This window comes from Festucalex cinctus, chromosome 9 (genome assembly GCF_051991245.1).
Source record: "Festucalex cinctus isolate MCC-2025b chromosome 9, RoL_Fcin_1.0, whole genome shotgun sequence".
Lineage (NCBI taxonomy): Eukaryota > Metazoa > Chordata > Actinopteri > Syngnathiformes > Syngnathidae > Festucalex > Festucalex cinctus.
Window position 1 is genome coordinate 12,365,600 of NC_135419.1, and position 17,725 is coordinate 12,383,324.

Genomic DNA, 17,725 nt, shown 5'->3' on the forward strand with positions numbered 1-17,725 from the left:
GCAGCTATTTAGTACATGGCCAACAAGAACAATTAATGAAGTCACAGAGTTCATTTTAAAATGAGTCAGTCTGCAGAACTTGAGAGCATTGAGTTACACAGAATTACAAATGAAATATGGAAAATTTACAAAACAATATCATTCAGCACAAAAGCATTTTTGAGATCCCCACTGGGATATTTGGTTCCCATTCACAGCTGTGTCTTTGCAATAATGAGCGCATTATGATCCAAACAAGGACGCAAGAAAGGCTACTTTGTGAGTAATTCCATCGAGTGGGAGGGTCTCGCAGGCCACTCTTGTATATATCGCAGTAAAAAAAAAAAAAAAATCATGTTCCCTTCATCCAAGTCAGCAGCACTGATACTGGCCACTCCTCGTGGGACAACAAACAAGGTACAGTACAATCACATGCATGTAGAATCTCATCTGGTAGTATAAGTCTGATTTCATTGTGCTTTTGTGAAGGTGATCAAGATGTTAGAGGCAATCTTGATCTTATTGTGCTATAATAGCGGTGACAAAGCTGCACATCACATGCAGCTGTTGTTAATAAGCCTGTTATCTCTCGTGTGGAAACGATAGCTCAGCAGATGGCAAGGCCAAGTGTTACCTTTGGTCAACGGTAGACTGGAAGTTACACACGGCCCCCCACTCGCCTCAAGCCTGCTGAGGTGGATGCCAGGAGGGATTAGGGGGACTGAAATCCCCCTGGTAGTGGATGAGGAGGTGAAAGCTACCTAGAGAAAGTGTGCAACCTGCACCGCCATGATTGCTTTGTCCTCCTGTGTTTTATTAAGGGTCAATACTTATCATGTGTCACACCTTTGAGCGGTAACATCTTCAATGGGAGCAAGCAAACTCCAGTCGAGCAGTGTTATTTTTATAATGTTTGGAAAATGCACTCGAAAAACAGTTGGGCAAAAAATAACCCAAATTGGGTCAGAAAGGGACCGATCCAACTTTTTGGGTTATTCATTAATCAAAAAGTTTGCGTTTGACTTATTCTTGACGCAATTCAATTGGGTAACTCAATTAACTCAAAAACAAACAACCTATAAAAAAAAAAAAAAAAAAGGGGTCCTTTTGTGGGATATTAATTTAGTTTGACTCAACTCTTTGGGTTCAATACTGTAATCCATTTCGAATAACCAATTTTGGGTTGATTTGTCAGTTATTCATTTGACCCAATAGTTGGGCCAGTCCATTCTTGACCATTTTGGGTAATTAGACTTAGACTTAGACTAAGTCTAATTACCCCAAATTTTTGACCCACTTGTTTTTAGAGCGCATGCTTGACATGTTTACATGTCAAAAAACACACATTTACGTTCCTTTACTTTTTTTTTTTTTTATAACGCTGTACATTCACCACACAATGCCTAACTCACTTCCTAACCATCTTTGAGCGTGTGCATAATTTAATGTCTTTATTTGTTTATAGCTGTGATTAATCACACGTTGGCTGCGGTGATCTGCTGACATGATCCTGTTGTGGTGAGGTGAGAAAAAACTTTATTGTTAACTCAATACTGTCATAAAAGGTTGGAGAAGTTGCAAATGGTTGTGTGAAGGACGTGGCTGTTTTTATGTGAGCGGCAATTATATAACGAAACATTTGCATTGTAAAGTAATAACTGGATTAAGGTGGATTAAATAAATCAACTCGTGAGCACTCAGAGGTTTGCCACTGAACTATTCTTAAAACTAGGAATTTAAGTGAATGTACAATAGTTTTAATGTGTTTGCTAAATCTTTTTTAATTAAGGGCAATATAATAATGAATACATTTTACGCAAGCACTTTATTACACTTGTACAAATGTGAGACTTTTTTTTTAAACACAAATTACTTTTTCAAAATCTTTAAGGAAATCAAGTGTCTCGAAAGGCGTCCATTTTAAATAGCAGCTGTCATTTGTAGGGGTCCATAAATAAAATATTTTCAAAAGTCCCACTTGAGGGAAATTATTCATTGACACATTGAATGACCCGCCCTTCCTGCTATTATTTACCGTCTTCTACTTTGTCCCCTCATTCCCTCCCTTCTACCAAGACATCCATCTGCCCTTGCACGTGCATCTTCCTCTCCAATCCCAGCATCTTCACATCCCCAGCCTATAAGCATGGCAAACAACGGGCTCAAGTCCTTCTTCCTGAGCCTGTCCCGAAGGAAGCCTCTGGAGCCCGATGGGGAGAAGTCCACCTTTGACCGATGCCTGACCACTTTGGACCTGGTGGCGCTCGGAGTGGGCAGCACGCTCGGCGCCGGCGTCTACGTCCTCTCCGGGGAAGTGGCCAGAGAGTCGGCCGGGCCCAGCATCATCATCGCTTTCTTCATCGCTGCCCTCGCTTCCGTATTCGCCGGATTGTGCTACGCGGAGTTTGGCGCCAGGGTTCCGAAAACCGGCTCGGCTTACCTTTACAGCTACGTGACAGTCGGGGAGCTGCTGGCTTTTATCACCGGGTGGAATCTGCTACTTTCTTACGTCATTGGTAAGTTCAATGCAGCTTTTATCAACAGCAATTTGATCTTAACTCATTCAAACCCAAAAACGTGTAAAAACGTTTTTAATACTTTGTCATTCACTCCCAAAAACGTGTTTACACGTTTTTTTTTGTTTTTTTTTGTTTTTAATGCAAGAGCATACAGAAGGCTTTGATGCAACGTCTGACATGAAGAGGTGGCTTAAAGCAATTGTAATTATCAAAAACACAGCCAGAAGGTGGCAGCAGAGTGTAAGAGATCAGCCAGGGCCATGTTGCAACAAGCTCTGTTTGTCAGTGTTTTCACCTGGAATGTGAATATTGATGAAACTTAGCTATATTCTAATGCTAATGGATGCAAAATGGAAACAGATAAAAATATACTTTTTTCCTGATGAAAGAAGATACTCTAATCTTTCTTTTGCTAGTTTCCATGTTTATATAGCAATAGAACACAATATTCTGTGGGCTTTGCAAAATCTGGCAAAAGGGGGTTTCTTCAATGAAAATAGCTGGGAGCGAATGAGTCAATGGGGAAACATTTGATTGATTCATGTTCCATTAAAAATAATATTATGTAACATATTTAGAAAGACAGAACCTAAATGATCAATCACATGATGAATCATTGAATCACATGACCTTCCACCTGCTGTAGAAGCAGAATCTTCAAAGATCCATCCATCCATCCATCCATTTTCTTGACCGCTTACTCCTCACAAGGGTCGCGGGGGCTGCTGGCGCCTATCTCAGCTCGCTCTGGGCAGTAGGCGGGGGACACCCTGGACTGGTTGCCAACCAATCGCAGGGCACACAGAGACGAACAACCATCCACACTCACACGCACACCAAGGGACAATTCAGAGCGCCCAATTAACCTGCCATGCATGTCTTTGGAATGTGGGAGGAGACCGGAGTACCCGGAGAATACCCACGCAGGCACGGGGAGAACATGCAAACTCCACACAGGAAGGCCGGAGCCTGGACTCGAACCAGAGTCCTCATAACTGGGAGGCGGACGTGCTAACCACTCAGCCCACTGTGCCGCCCATCTTCAAAGATGATTCACATATTTCTAATCTTGTCTTACTGCCATGTAAACAAGACCATAAACCTCGGAAGTCTAAAGTTTAGCGGAAATATCAACATGTGTATTTTCTGACTTTATGACTGCAGTTACATGGTGACTCTGTTTATTGCATTTTTCCCACTCACTTTCTGCTCAGGGACGTCCAGTGTCGCGCTCGCATGGAGCGGGACGTTTGATGACCTCATCGGGGGCGTCATGTCCAAATACTTGGAAGAGAATGCAGCCATGGGCCTTCCAGGGTTGGCACCCTATCCAGATGTCTTTGCTGCTTTTCTCATTATACTTCTATCGGGTAAATTTACTGTACTACACTATAAAAAAACAAAAAAGGCGTAAAAAAAAAAAAAATCCAGAATAATTGTTGTAAAAATCTTTATAATATCACCTATTTTACAGTATGAAAACATTAAAGATGACCAAAAATGTATGAAATAAAATACCAACCTGTCCTCACATAACACATAATAATTTACAAGAATATAAAAGCAGCAAAAGCCACCTGTTTTTATCAATCTCAGGGAGCGGCCATTTTGCCACTGTGCCTAGAGCTTATGCTACATTCGAGGAAGGCGGAAAGTCGGACACATCCCACTTAGATTCTCCCACTTCCGACTGTAACGCGTTTGTGACAAATGTAAACCACAAAAATAGCTGATTCCGATAAATTGTTTGTTGTTCTGGTGAACGCAGTCAGTCCAAATCACACTTTTATCAAATAGCTAATGTTATGATAAATAAATAGGTAAATATGTTTAGAATTGTGTAAATTATGTTATGCCATGTCTCTACGGCGTCGAGTGACGTCAGGTTTGAACTGGTTGGTGAAGTCGGGATCCTTTTTTTTTTTCCAACTTCACAATGTCCGAGTTCAAAGGGGTGTTCCGTTGCCTACTTCCTGGTATGAAGTCTAAAACCCGAATTCCCATTTTCCTCGAATGCAGAATTAGGTCTCTTAGGCATTGTGATGCCATTTTCAGTCGATAGCAAGTGTCAAAATGGCCGCCCCCTGAAAGTGATTAAAACAGGTGGATTTTGCTGCCTAATTCACATTCCACAAACCCAATGTTAATCATAATAAAGTGTTTAATGAGGGCAACACAGTGTTTTGTTGTAAATTTCATGGCCTTATTTTTACACAGCAATATAAAAAAAAAAAAAAGCACAAAATGTATCAAATCTAATATAACCTCTACTTATTGTCTTTCCTCCGAAGGCTTGCTCTCCTTCGGGGTGAAAGAGTCGACCTCAATCAACAAGGTCTTCACAGGGATCAACATCCTGGTCCTGGTCTTTGTCGCCATCTCGGGCTTCATCAAAGGAGACATCGCTAACTGGCAAATCAGCGAAGCCGACTTGCTCAACGCCACAGCCGAAGCCAGGTAAAGTCGAAAAGAGTAACAGTGGCAACACTGTTTGTGTTTGGGCGCATGTAGCATCCTCTCTCGTTGGCAGATAAGGCGTTATCTCCCTCCAGATTACGGGACATTAAACCCGCTGATGAGATAACGTGCTCTCTTTTGTGCAGTAACCTGAGCACGACCGCCAATCTCACAAGCGCCTTTGGGGTCGGTGGCTTTTTCCCCTACGGCTTGAGTGGAACCCTGGCTGGGGCAGCAACATGCTTCTACGCCTTTGTGGGCTTTGACTGTATTGCGACAACAGGTGAGAAGATCACATAAAAAAAAAATGTCATTAAATAAATTTAAATCACTTTTTTGCTTATTGCACCAATAAAGCAAACATTTACATAAGAACGGGACATTGTGGCCTTACTCTGTTTTAGATGAACAACTATTAAAAAAAATAAAATAAAATAGACCTCTATCGTTGCCATAGAAACCTTGAATCATCTGCTGTACTTTGTAATCTATCATGTTGTTGAGCAAGCTACTCATGCTACATTAGCATCTGTGCTAATGTTATGGTCAAATCAACACATTTTTGGAAAAGTTCATTTTTCCGGGACCCTGGTTGTTCTCCACTTTGTTTGGATTTGTATTTATTTATTTTTTTGTACCTCGTAAGAACTCCTAAAAATGTTTTTAATAGTAACATTTTTACATTCTTTAGTACCTTATCTAAAAAGTAGTTAACTGCTAATTTTAATGACTAATGACAATGACAACAAATTTTCCCTAGAGTTAGCTTATATTAAATTTTGAGTTTTATTTTTCAAATGCAGTTAGTTCTAATTAATTTTAAGAGCTGGACTAGTTTTTTTTTTTGAAAATGCTTCGTTTTAGTTTAGTTTTAGTATTTGTTTTAGTTTATTTTTTAATCTAGTTTCAGATTTTTAAGTATTTTTAGTATTTTAGTATTTTTTGTATATCACAATAAGCTTAGTTTCTATATCGATGGTGATTGCACTTTCCCTCTTTGTAGTCATAAAAGTACACAAAGTCACTTGACCTCATCTTTTAGTAAGTTGAAGTTTCAAAAGATATGAGGAAGTCGTCTTTGGTGAAGTTTTTGTGACTTTATTATTATTTTTTTTTAGTTGTTCCAATTTGTTTAATCATTAGCTTTTTGTTGCATATAACAATGTTTTATTATTATTATTATTATTATTATTATTATTATTATTATTATTGATTTGGGAAAGTCTGAGGGCAAGCAAAGTCCAAGTTTTCCACTTGTTAAAATTATTTTAAAGATTGAAAGGATCATTTTATTGGAATTGGTGAGCTATTCTTAACATGCAATTAGAGAAATTAGACTGGAAAAGAAAAGGATAGCCTTTTTTTTAAGCAACTTGTTTGTGTTCTTCTTAGGTGAGGAGGTGAAGAACCCTCAAAAGTCGGTCCCAGTGGGGATTGTGGCCTCTCTCCTGATCTGCTTCCTGGCCTACTTTGCTGTTTCTGCTGCGCTCACCCTGATGATGCCTTATTACATGCTCAGCAAAAAAAGCCCCCTGCCCGCGGCTTATGAATACATCGGCTGGGGTCCCGCCAAATATGTTGTGGCCGTGGGGTCATTGTGTGCCCTGTCCACCAGGTATGAGCGGAAATTTGAACTCAAATTGTAATGTTTGATTGAACAACACCCTGTTGTGGTAGATCAACACCTTAGCCTGTTTTCTTCTTCTTTTTTTTTTTTTCTTCTTTTTAAATTGGTCTGCGCAGCCTGTTGGGCTCCATGTTCCCCATGCCCAGGGTGATGTTTGCCATGGCAAGGGACGGCCTTCTTTTCCAACCCCTGACCAAAGTCACCTCCAGGGGAAGTCCTGCTGTGGCTACCATATCGTCTGGAATTGTGGCAGGTAAACATTTGTATGGAGGAGTCGGGATTAGAGTGCTGAAAACCAGACACTTGTTTTTACTCGTTCTTACTGTCTGATGTGCTTTTCCATTCTCCATTCTAACTGCCTCATTTGCTCCCAAAACTGTATAAATACGTTCTATTTTAAATTTATTAAGTGTCCCAAAGACGTATTTATACGTTTTTTTTGTTTGTTTGTTTTTATGCTAGAGCATACAGAAGGCTTCGATGCAGCCTCTCAACTGCAGAGAATGGGTGGAAAAATGGTAGCAATTACAAAAACGGCCAGCAGGTGGCAGCATAGTATAAGAGATCAACCAGGGCCATGATGAAAACAAGCTTGTTTCCTCACAGTTCTAAACAGATTTGTGAACAATGATGAAACTAATGCTAATTGCTGCAAAACGGAAATGGACAGAAACAGTTTTTTTTTTCCTGATGAAAGAAGAGACTTTAATCTTTCTTTTGGTGGGTTCCATGTTTTTATAGCAATAGAACACATTATTCTGTGGGCCTTGCAAAATCAGTCAAAATCCAGTAAAACAGCCGGGAGCGAAGGGGCTTGCTTCAGTGAAAATGGCTGCCAGTGAATGAGTTAATGTATGCAAATGGCTGTAAATGTGTTTTGCTAGTCAGGTTTGCTCCAGCCCACTAATCAGTGGCTCACTGGCTCCGGAAGGACAAATCTGAAATCTTATTGGCTAAAAAGTCCCGTTGCTAATATAGGTTTAATTCCACTGGTCAGCACTACTGGTTATGATTGACTGGTGGCACAAAAAGTCTGAAATCTGATTGGATAAATAAATTTATTTATTAAAAAATAAATAAATAAATAAATAAATAACCAAGTTTTACACACAGTGATCACTACAAAAGGAAGAGACTAAACTAGTGCAATTTCTTGGAAACTATTAGAATTTTGGTGGTATATGTATGTCAGTGGATAGAGAAGACAGAGGAAATGATTCCTAAAACAACACTGGAGGGATTAGGAGACTCTTATTAATAATCTGTGTTCATTCAAACGACATATCTTCAAGGAAGAACAAAAAAAGAGCGCCATCTGTTGAATCTGGTGGCTCATTACTACCCCTGCTCCAATCTCGAGTCAAATCTACGCATGTAGTGCATCATGTGCTGAGCTGTGTTGATTAGAAATCCTGTTTTTCTTCCATTTTCAGCTTTCATGGCTCTGCTGTTTGACCTGGACGCCTTAGTGGAGATGATGTCTATCGGAACCCTGTTTGCCTACACTCTTGTGGCGATATGCATCCTAATACTGAGGTTACATATACTTGTATAGTATATTCATTAACACCTTGAATGGTTTGAACTACATCCTTTCATGTCGAATATGTGTTTGTGATTGAAGGTATCAGGTGTCTCCATCTGATGACGGAGGACAACAAATCATTGAATCCAACACCAAATTTAGCTTCCTGAAGCCGCCAAAATCTCCAAATTCTGACACCTCGAAAAGAGTCACAATGCTGATTTTAGTCTCTGGTAAGGGCACACTCTATTTTTTCCCCACGTCTGGCTCTTTAGTTCCTCTCCGGTGGCTCCCAATGGATCTCTTAAAAAAAAAAAAAAAAAAAAAAAAAATAGTAGAAATTTCTCTCTTTCTCTCCCTTTTTTATTTTATTTTATTTTTTTTACTTTTTTTAAAATTATTTTTGAGATAATATATTCTTCAAATGAATTAATGATTAAAATAAAAAATAAAAAAAAACAATTAAATATTCAAAAATTGTCAGAATTTGTAAAGTCAGAAAAAGATGGAAGGTAGAGGAAAAGTTTTTTTTTTAAATATCTAAAATGCCCCAAAAGGACCATAGGAAAAGGAAAAGCAGAAAATTACCATAAAATGTCAATGAAATTGCCAAAAATGTCAGAAAAATTATCGTAAAAAGGCAGAAAAAATGTCCAAAAAATGTCTTAAAAAAGGAAGCGAGGCAGAAAATTACCATTTGTCCATAAAATTGCCAAAAAATGTGACAAATTTGACAGAAAGGCTGAAAAAGTCTAAAAATGTATGTATGAATAATGAAATACGAAAAATTACACCATGAAAAAAAAAAAAAAAAAAAAAAAAAAGCCAAAAACGGAAGATTAAGGTAGAAGAAAATGAATCTCAAAGTTATGGATGCTGCATATTTTCTGTTATGTGCAGCTCTAATGATCTCTTCTCAGTTCATTATACTAAAACTAACACATTGTTTCAAATGTTTTGTGGCTCCAGACAGATTTGTGCTTATTTATTTGGCTTAACATGGTTCTTTTTAACAGGAAAGGTTGCTGGTGTAAATCATTGCTTCTTATCATGTCTGTGTACAGTTGCATGTGTGGTTGCTCTTTGCATCACCCTGAGTCTGGCTATGGATTCTTTATCCAACGCGGAGATATGGAGTGTGGTGCTTGTCACTATCTTCTCCATTATCCTGCTAGTGGCTGTTTTCTTTATTTGGCGGCACCCACAGAACTCCAAGAAGGCATCCTTCATGGTGAGTGCGTTTTAGAATCTGAATATAAAAGAAAAAAAAAATCTCACATCTATTCATGTGCTCAACAGGTGCCCTTACTCCCTGTACTGCCAATTGTGAGTGCACTTATAAACGTCTACCTCATGTTCCAGTTAAAAGGCGCCACGTGGTTACGCTACGCCATCTGGATGGCGTTAGGTGAGGCTACACTTCTGATAAGAACACTTAATGGGATAAAAATGTGGAAAACATGCCTTAAAAATATGGATGCGCGAGTACCAAGTATGGGTACTGGGCCAATACCCAGCCTTATTTCAAGGTATCTGCTGCCTTCTTGTGGCCGTTATATGATCAGGAACTAAAAATGAGACGAACACAAAATTGCCGTCATTTTCATGCAATTTTAAGGAAAAATGCATTTATAAGTAAGAATTTTAAATTTTACTTTTAATTTATAAAATTGTTAAATTAATTTAAAGGGATATTTTACTTATTTAGCCATTTTTGGCACTCAAACATTAATATTTTGCCTATAATGAATTTGATATTTTCATTATTTTTCATGTACAATTAGTACCTTTAAAACCACATTTTGCAACTTGCTGTCAACTGAAAATGACATCACAAGGGCTCAGGTAACCAATCACAGCTCAGCTTGTGAATGTCACATGACCAAACCTAGAAAACAGGTGAGCTGTGATTGGTTACCTGAGCCCTTGTGATGTCATTTTCAGTCGACAGCAAGTTGCAAAATGTGTTTTTAAAGGTACTAATTGTACGTGAAAAATAATGAAAATATCAAATTTATTATAGACAAAACATTAACGTTTTATTGCTATAATGGGCTAAATAAGTGAAGTATCCCTTTAAATTTTTAAATACATTTTTTTTTTTTTTTTTATAATTTTTAAGGAGTAAATTGGATAGGAAACTATCTATTATTGTATTTTGGGTTTGCGGAATGTATGTATCTAAAGTACAACTGGTATCGGTACTTGATATCAGTGACTACTCAAAATTAAGTATTTGTACTGGGATCAGTCAGAAACAAAGTGGTGTTGAACACCTCTAGACTACTCAAAAGGCCGAAAGAATTGAAGTACAAACATAATCAGGACTTCAACAAATCTTTTGAGATGCCAGACCAGAACTGTTTTTATTTTTTGTTTGTTTTGTTTTTGAATGACATCTCTGTTTTCTGTCAATTATTTACAATGCCAAGCGGAGCGTAAATAACACAAGAATAAAATTAATATCACATTCAAAGGGTGATGAATTCAATTTTATTTTCATTATAACTTATTTTACAGTGGTTAACACGGTAAATGACAGTCATGAATGTTCAAATTTTACTCGAAATATTACCCAAACTTTTTTGTTGTTGTTGTTTTATGTCAATATTCCCTTAACATTTTAAGTCACTCGTGTCAGTACGGATTGGAGGTTCCACATGGCATTCATCCAAGTTAGTGAACTGTCATTTTGGATCTCTGCAGGCCTGCTCATCTATTTTGGCTACGGGCTGCATCACAGCGTGCAGAGCCGCCGTCACAAAACCAACTGTTCAGCCGTCGAAACCGTCAGTGAAAAAATGGACAAAGACGTCTTTAAAGAGTGCAAATTGTGAGCGGTAGCGGGACGTGGAGATGAATAGAGACGTTACTGTGAGTGACTGTTTTGTAAATGTGAGTAACTATACGCACTTCTGGTGTTCCTTGCTACAGTGTTTAGCTTTTGTGGTTCACAATGACTTACAAACATGTTCATGCAGTTAAAGCTTTCATCCATTCCGCTTCCTTCAGGTTCCTCAATGTTCATCTTATCAATCATATTTTCTGGTACAGGTGTGCCGATTTATTGCAAAGCTATTTCTGAACTCATGTGCTTCATAAACTGTAGAAAGTGTAAGAAGTAAAAACAAATCAGCTGCTAATATTTGTATTTTTTACATTTGTCTGAAATTGTGATTTTGATTTATAGATATTTGGGGGTTTTTTGCACTTTTTTTTTTTTTAATCACACGAGCTTTTCTGATTTTTGTTTCAGCACTTTTCTTGTATACATGTGTAAATATAAACAGTGTACATGTTTTGTAATGATGAATTGAAATTGTATATTTTAATTAAAGCAAAACTAATATTTTCAATATGGTTACCGAAGTTTTTTTTTGTTTTTTTCTGTGGCTCATTGGGAATTAAAGTTAGAGGGATAAAGAATTTATTCCGCCCACACTCGGATTTACTGCATAACAATAAAACCTTTCAAATCAGATTATTTACTGTATGCCAAGTTTAAAACTGTGGCTTAGTTACAAAAAAAAAAAAAAAAAAAAAACACACATGATGAACTAAAATGCAAAACATTGAAAGAAACAATGTATGTCACATTACATTTTCTAATTTTCCAGTTCCATGTGCGGATTGTTTTGAATGTTAATCAATTATTTTGAAACGACATCTGTCTTAATTGAATTTTCTGCCTCTTATATACAGTAGTTGGCCTCGAACTTATTTGAAACAATTCAATGTATGTAACTGTATATTCCTATGGAGAAGAAAAATCAAGGCTTCTTTGTCATAATGTCGCAAGTACAAAAGGACTACTTTTACAACACGCCAAATGCTTTTAACAACCTTTCCACAGGTCATGCTGCTCACAGCCTTCCACTCCAGCAGCTAAGCAAACATCCTCTGCGATTCCACACGGTGAGGCCTCTGCGTTTGCGCCCTCATTGGTCCAGACGAGCTTGAAAGCTTCCATTGAGCCGGCCGGCAGGAATTTGAGGTGCAAATGCCTCTCTCAGGAGGCGGAATTTGTGCGATTCTAGAAAGCAGCTGACCACTCACTTTGCGAGTTCTGCCCACCTCCTCCTCTAACTTCCCTTGTTCATGCTGTCCTTCTTTTCACTTATTTTCTGTTGAACTGTGTGAACTAACGAGCAACCGACGGCTTTGGTAATCCAGCATCATGACTTTGGTGAGCTTGTTTGGGTCGAAGTGGAGGCTGGTGCTGAGTGCTCTCTTTATTTGTATCATAATCTCCGAGTTAGGTAAGTGAGTCTGTTCCGTTGCTAAGCAGGTCTGTGAATGTAGACTACTGTGTGGAAGTCAAAGGACACCATTAGATGTTTTAGCAATGCTACAATGACCGTATTTAAACAGATTGACACACTCAGCAGAAAAGAGGCCAAACTCAACTTAAGGCATCTATTTATAGAGCGTTTTCACAACAGCTGCATCTTTAATATAAATAATAGCATCAAACATGACAAATAGGCTCAGTCTAGATGTCTTCAGGAAATTTCGAAGAGTTAGGATTATCTGGGTTGCTTATTTTGCCAGGCCTGATGTGTGTGCAAAGTTTCATGCGTTGTGGTGCATGGTTAGACCCTTAAAATGTTATTCTCTCTCTCCTAATTTCTTATCAACTATTCATCTGTCCAGTCCTAATAAGCAAAAAATATATTCTTTAAATGAATAAATAAATAAACAAACAAACAAACAATAAATAAATAAAATCTGTTTTGTTTTGTTTTTTGTTTTTGTTTTCAGTGCACTGCCACTGCAACATCATTTTGCAAAAACTCACAAACTTCGTGTTTTAACATCATAAAGGCGAAAACATTGAACAAATGTGAGGTAGATCTGGTTAACCTTTTGCCAGTAGGTGGCGCTCAAATTTGCCATTGCAGTGACAAAAAAAAAAGCTGGTTTAACTTGATCCAGATGATCAGATCTTTCAAAAATTTCACAAATTTGATGAAAGTGCCTGAAGAGACACATCTACAAACCTATTTTCATTATAGTGTTAGTGCCACCTACTGGCTGAAGGGCATATGTAAACTTCATCTAGACAGCAACACTTTTATCTGGATCTTCCTTTCGCCATGCAACACCCTATGACCTATAAAATGTCACTGAAATTGGTCTTGTATTCTTTGCATAATCCTGTTTACTGAATCTTCCTTTCGTTTTATGTGCCAGTATTGCTTTTCAATGTCAAAATGTTCTGGGGAAAATGTCATTTAAAATGATGATTACCTCATATTATTGACATCGGAGCTGTTAAGATGGTCACGGTGACCGCTGAGCAACTGCTTGTGAGATGTTTTATGATATGTTCTGATTGTTATCTAGCTTATTGTCATAAAGATGCTCGTGAGCAGAAGAGGAGTCCAGGGAAGATGGCCAAGCTTGGAAAACCCAAACAGGCCAAAGCAGTAAAGAAAGGCCCCACGGCTGTAAAAACTAAACCAAAGGTTAAAGCAGTAACGCAGAACTTACTTTCACAGGTAGAACTCCTTCTTCACAGCTTGACCCATTCTTCTTTCCAAGTGACTAACTTCAATTTGTATCTGACAACCAAAAGGTGATAAACAGCGGTAAGTTCATCAAGGTGGGAGAGACATTAAGCGTGAACGCTGGAGACACTCTGGAGTTGAGGTGCAGGGGTAAACCCGTGCAGTGGGGCCTCCCATCGTACCTGGAAGAGGAGGACGAAGGCAGGCTCCGGTAGGCCTCGCGCTTTTGTTAGTCTTGAAGTTATCTGACCTTTTTATTGGAACTCGTTAACGAAAATGTTGTCTTAGTTTTACTTTTAGTCAATTTATTTGTTAACTATAATAATCTTGGTGGTAAGATTGGTTCTAAGTTTGAAGACTTTCTGTTTACACACCAAAACATATCAGAATGGCAACACAAAGATGAGCAGACAAGACTTATTCGTTTTTACTCTCAGCGATGAGAGCAGAGTTGCCAGGTACAAGCTGTCAAAGATGCTCTAGCAATTCTCTTGCGTCCTCTCTTTTTATTGGGATTATTCCCCATCCGGTTACAAAAATTAGCATTGCACTACTAAGGGGTGGGAAAAGCTCAGTAGTGAAACGCTGCATTATCTTAAAATAACATATCTGTCTGCTTGGATGTAAGCGTGTTGCAAATAAGCATGTGATTAACTATTAGCAATGAAAGTCCTCGTTTTCGCTTCAGCTCCAGACTTTGTGACTCTTTTTAATCACAGCCACACTGTCTGGTACAGTTCATCTGAATAAATGGATGCAAAATAGCTCACTTCATATGACTGTGAAGCATTTTAGCAAATATATAATAACTTAGATACACTTTATACGTAACACTTTCCACTGAATTTGCTGTTTTATCTCCACAGGATTGTTCAGCATGAGCGCTATGGTGTTTTGAAACTAGTCAACACCACAGGTGCAGACACAGGGGAGTACACATGTTACCCCATGTTCTGCAAGGACACAGATTGCAGAAAAAACTATGACAAAGCTGCCAAAATCTTTGTTTTCTTCCCTGGTACGGCAAAAATAACCAACAACATCAATACGCCATTGAAGGCCTTCATTTCACAACCATAATGCTACTAATTCTACATTTACCATACTCGTCTGATCCAAATAGACCCGCAGGAGCTTTTCGTCCCATCGTCTGACTACTACGAGGTCATCCAGTTAAGAACCAACTGGCCGACCCGCCTGCCCTGCCAGGTGACGTCGCCGGCCGCCAATGTGACGCTGCACCGCGAGTTCCCGCCAGTGGAGGTGGCGGTGGATGGGAAGGAGATCTCCTTCAATGTGAAGAAAGGTTTCACCATCCATCGACCGCGGCCCTATCATGCCGGTGCCTTGTACTGTGTGGCCAGCCTGGGGGGCCTCAGGCAGAGCTCAACAAAGTACATGCTCATCTATGTCAACTGTGAGTACTGCTGACTTAACAATATCAGGGATTTAAAAAAGGGCTTTTTTGATATCACGTTTTTCAATGCATGTATAAAAGATCCATTATCCTCCTAACCTGACAACAAAGGGTTTGAAGCAAACGACAAAATAACCATAAACTGTATTTTTCCAATGCAAATGGTTTTCATGCATAAAATTTACCATTCAAAGAAAGCAGAGTTGCTGAACAAGAAAGCAAAATTAAGTACAAGAACTCATTTTATTTCATTTATTTATCCCCCCCCCCCCCCCCCCCCCCACACACACACACACACACACAAAATAGACTCACTCACAAGTTTAATGTTATTGAGGTAATATGTTTGTCCTGCAAGTCCAGAAAAAATAATTAGGCCTACTCACGTTGTATTATGGGGCAGTGTACCCAGTCTAAGCGTAACTAAGGCATGTCTGCCACCTAGTGGTGATTGGTGAGATTACAATTACAGGGTCAACTACAGTTGACCCTGCATTATTCGCAGTCTCGCACCCGCAGATTCGCATAAAAACAGAACACCCTTTTTTCCCTCAATATTTTGGATCCATCCATCCATTTTCATGACCGCTTATTCCTCACAAGGGTGGCGGGGAGTGCTGGAGCCTATCTCAGCTGGCTTTGGGCAGTAGGCGGGGGACACCCTGGACTGGTTGCCAGCCAATCGCAGGGCACACAGAGATGAACAGCCATCCACACTCACACGGCACGCACACCTCAGGACAATTCGGAGCGCCCAATTAACCTGCCATGCTTGTCTTTGGAATGTGGGAGGAGACTGGAGTACCTGGAGAAGACCCACACAGGCATGGGGAGAACATGCAAACTCCACCCAGGAAGGCCGGAGCTTGGACTCGAACTCGAGTCCTCAGAACTGGGAGGAGGATGTGCTAACCACTCATTCACCCTGCCGCAATATTTTGGATATATTTCTGTTTTTCTAGGAATAGAATTTAGTTTTGTTTTTGTTTTTTTTAAGTTTCAGTTTTTGTTGTTGTTGTTTGTTTTGTTTTTTTGGGGTGGGGGTGTTTGGGGGTCGAAGGGGATCCTATCAGTTATCACTACATAGAACATTTTTAGGGTCATGCCCAAAACTATGACCAAAACTTTTTAGTCTATAAATAATAACATACAATGAAGCAATTTCAACAATATATACCGATAATGATTTTCTCATTGGAAATAAAGTTTTGCAAGAATAGTGAAAATTTTGCAAGATTAGCAATTTTTTTAACCAAATAAAATTAAATAAAACAATTTTACAACACAGAATGTTAGATTTATAACAAAGAAAATATCATGAATTATAGCTATCCTATGGTCTGTCATAAGTATATAAACTAAACCTTAAATCCTAAACTAATTTCAATTTCTTACGCACAACTTATTTTTTAAAGCTTACACACATACATGCAGTTTTTCTATACTTCGCCCCAGAATAGTGAACTGCTGATTAAGGTTTGCAAGCTTTCCAGTGGCCTTTCAACGTGTCTGGAAAAAAATAACAGGCATTTAAAAATGCCACCATATCCCTGCACGATACCGCAATTATGTAATTGTACAGAATCACAGCTGACGTTTTTCCTGGGCAATGACTCATTGTGGGTACACCAGAATCCCAACATAGTTAGTATGTCCTTCACGCTTAAATGGAAGGATAACATGCTGTTGTCCACTGTTAAAGACACTGTTTTGTTCCTTCAGTGCATGAAGTAGAAATGTCTCTTTGTATTCGCACATTCTTTGAATTCCTTCTTAAAATTTTTGTTAGACCCCATGGCTCCCCCCGCCCCAGTCATCCAGGCCAGTGCGACCTCTTTGGCTGCTGGTGACAATCTACGTGTCAGCTGCACTGTGATGGGAGAGAGGAATGTGGCCGTAGAGATCACATGGGACTACCCCGGACAGCAGGTCACTAGGCTACATATAAAAAAAAAGCAATGATCATAAGTGAACAACAGTTTGGTTCATCCAATGCAATCTATCGTTCGAACTTCTTTCTTTGCATGTTTTTTTATTTACTTTATTTCACCTGTACTGGGAGCAGATAGGGAGACCTCTGTACACGCTGGAGAGCATCAATCCAATTGGCGGGGGTGCAGCTGGACAGCAGATTCAGTCCGTTCTCCTGGTGGACGAGGTGAGGGACGTGGACCAAGGAGCATACACGTGCACTGCCGAGAACCTGCAAGGATCCAAATCTGTGTCCACCACAGTCAAAGTGATTCCCAAAGCTAAACCTCCAAAACCGTGAAGCACGTTTGCTTGTTTCACTTTTGTATCCAACCATATTCAAATTGGGAAATAATACCTGCAGAAAAAAATTGTGGGAATATATGTATGGAGGATAACACAGTTGACTTTTTAAGACATTCACTGCCAGCCCAGCAAAAATGCATTATTTGACGTTTTTTTCCGTCAATGGCAGTCAATGACTTAAGATGAGATGTAACCAAAATTGATGGATTTTTAAACAATTGCCTTTAAAAAAAAAAAAAAAAAAAAAAAAAAAAAGGAAAAAAGGATGCTGCAATATAATCACAAAATATATTGGCACATTGTGTTTAACACATTCACTGCCAGCCCAGCAAAAATGCATTATTTGACGTCTTTTTCCGTCAATGGCAGTCAATGAGTTAATTTACTTCTATCATTTAGGAATTAGACGGGGGC

The 17,725-nt window shown here is 38.9% G+C and overlaps 2 protein-coding genes across 2 annotated transcripts; both read left to right on the top strand.

Moving 5' to 3' along the window:
• Window positions 1–291: 291 nt before the first annotated feature.
• LOC144026314 (cationic amino acid transporter 2) lies at window positions 292–11,463 on the top strand. The gene is made up of 13 exons (XM_077532910.1): window positions 292–396; window positions 1,445–1,502; window positions 2,056–2,495; window positions 3,713–3,868; window positions 4,790–4,955; window positions 5,102–5,238; window positions 6,348–6,570; window positions 6,699–6,835; window positions 8,016–8,118; window positions 8,207–8,340; window positions 9,172–9,338; window positions 9,407–9,515; window positions 10,814–11,463. Exons 3-13 carry the CDS (start codon window positions 2,126–2,128, stop codon window positions 10,942–10,944), a joined length of 1,833 nt encoding a protein of 610 aa, XP_077389036.1. The 5' UTR covers window positions 292–396; window positions 1,445–1,502; window positions 2,056–2,125; the 3' UTR covers window positions 10,945–11,463.
• A 619-nt stretch (window positions 11,464–12,082) lies between these two features.
• LOC144026315 (platelet-derived growth factor receptor-like protein) lies at window positions 12,083–17,547 on the top strand. The gene is made up of 7 exons (XM_077532911.1): window positions 12,083–12,366; window positions 13,454–13,608; window positions 13,686–13,828; window positions 14,484–14,635; window positions 14,741–15,034; window positions 16,824–16,963; window positions 17,100–17,547. Exons 1-7 carry the CDS (start codon window positions 12,285–12,287, stop codon window positions 17,304–17,306), a joined length of 1,173 nt encoding a protein of 390 aa, XP_077389037.1. The 5' UTR covers window positions 12,083–12,284; the 3' UTR covers window positions 17,307–17,547.
• The last annotated feature ends 178 nt before the right edge of the window (window positions 17,548–17,725 follow it).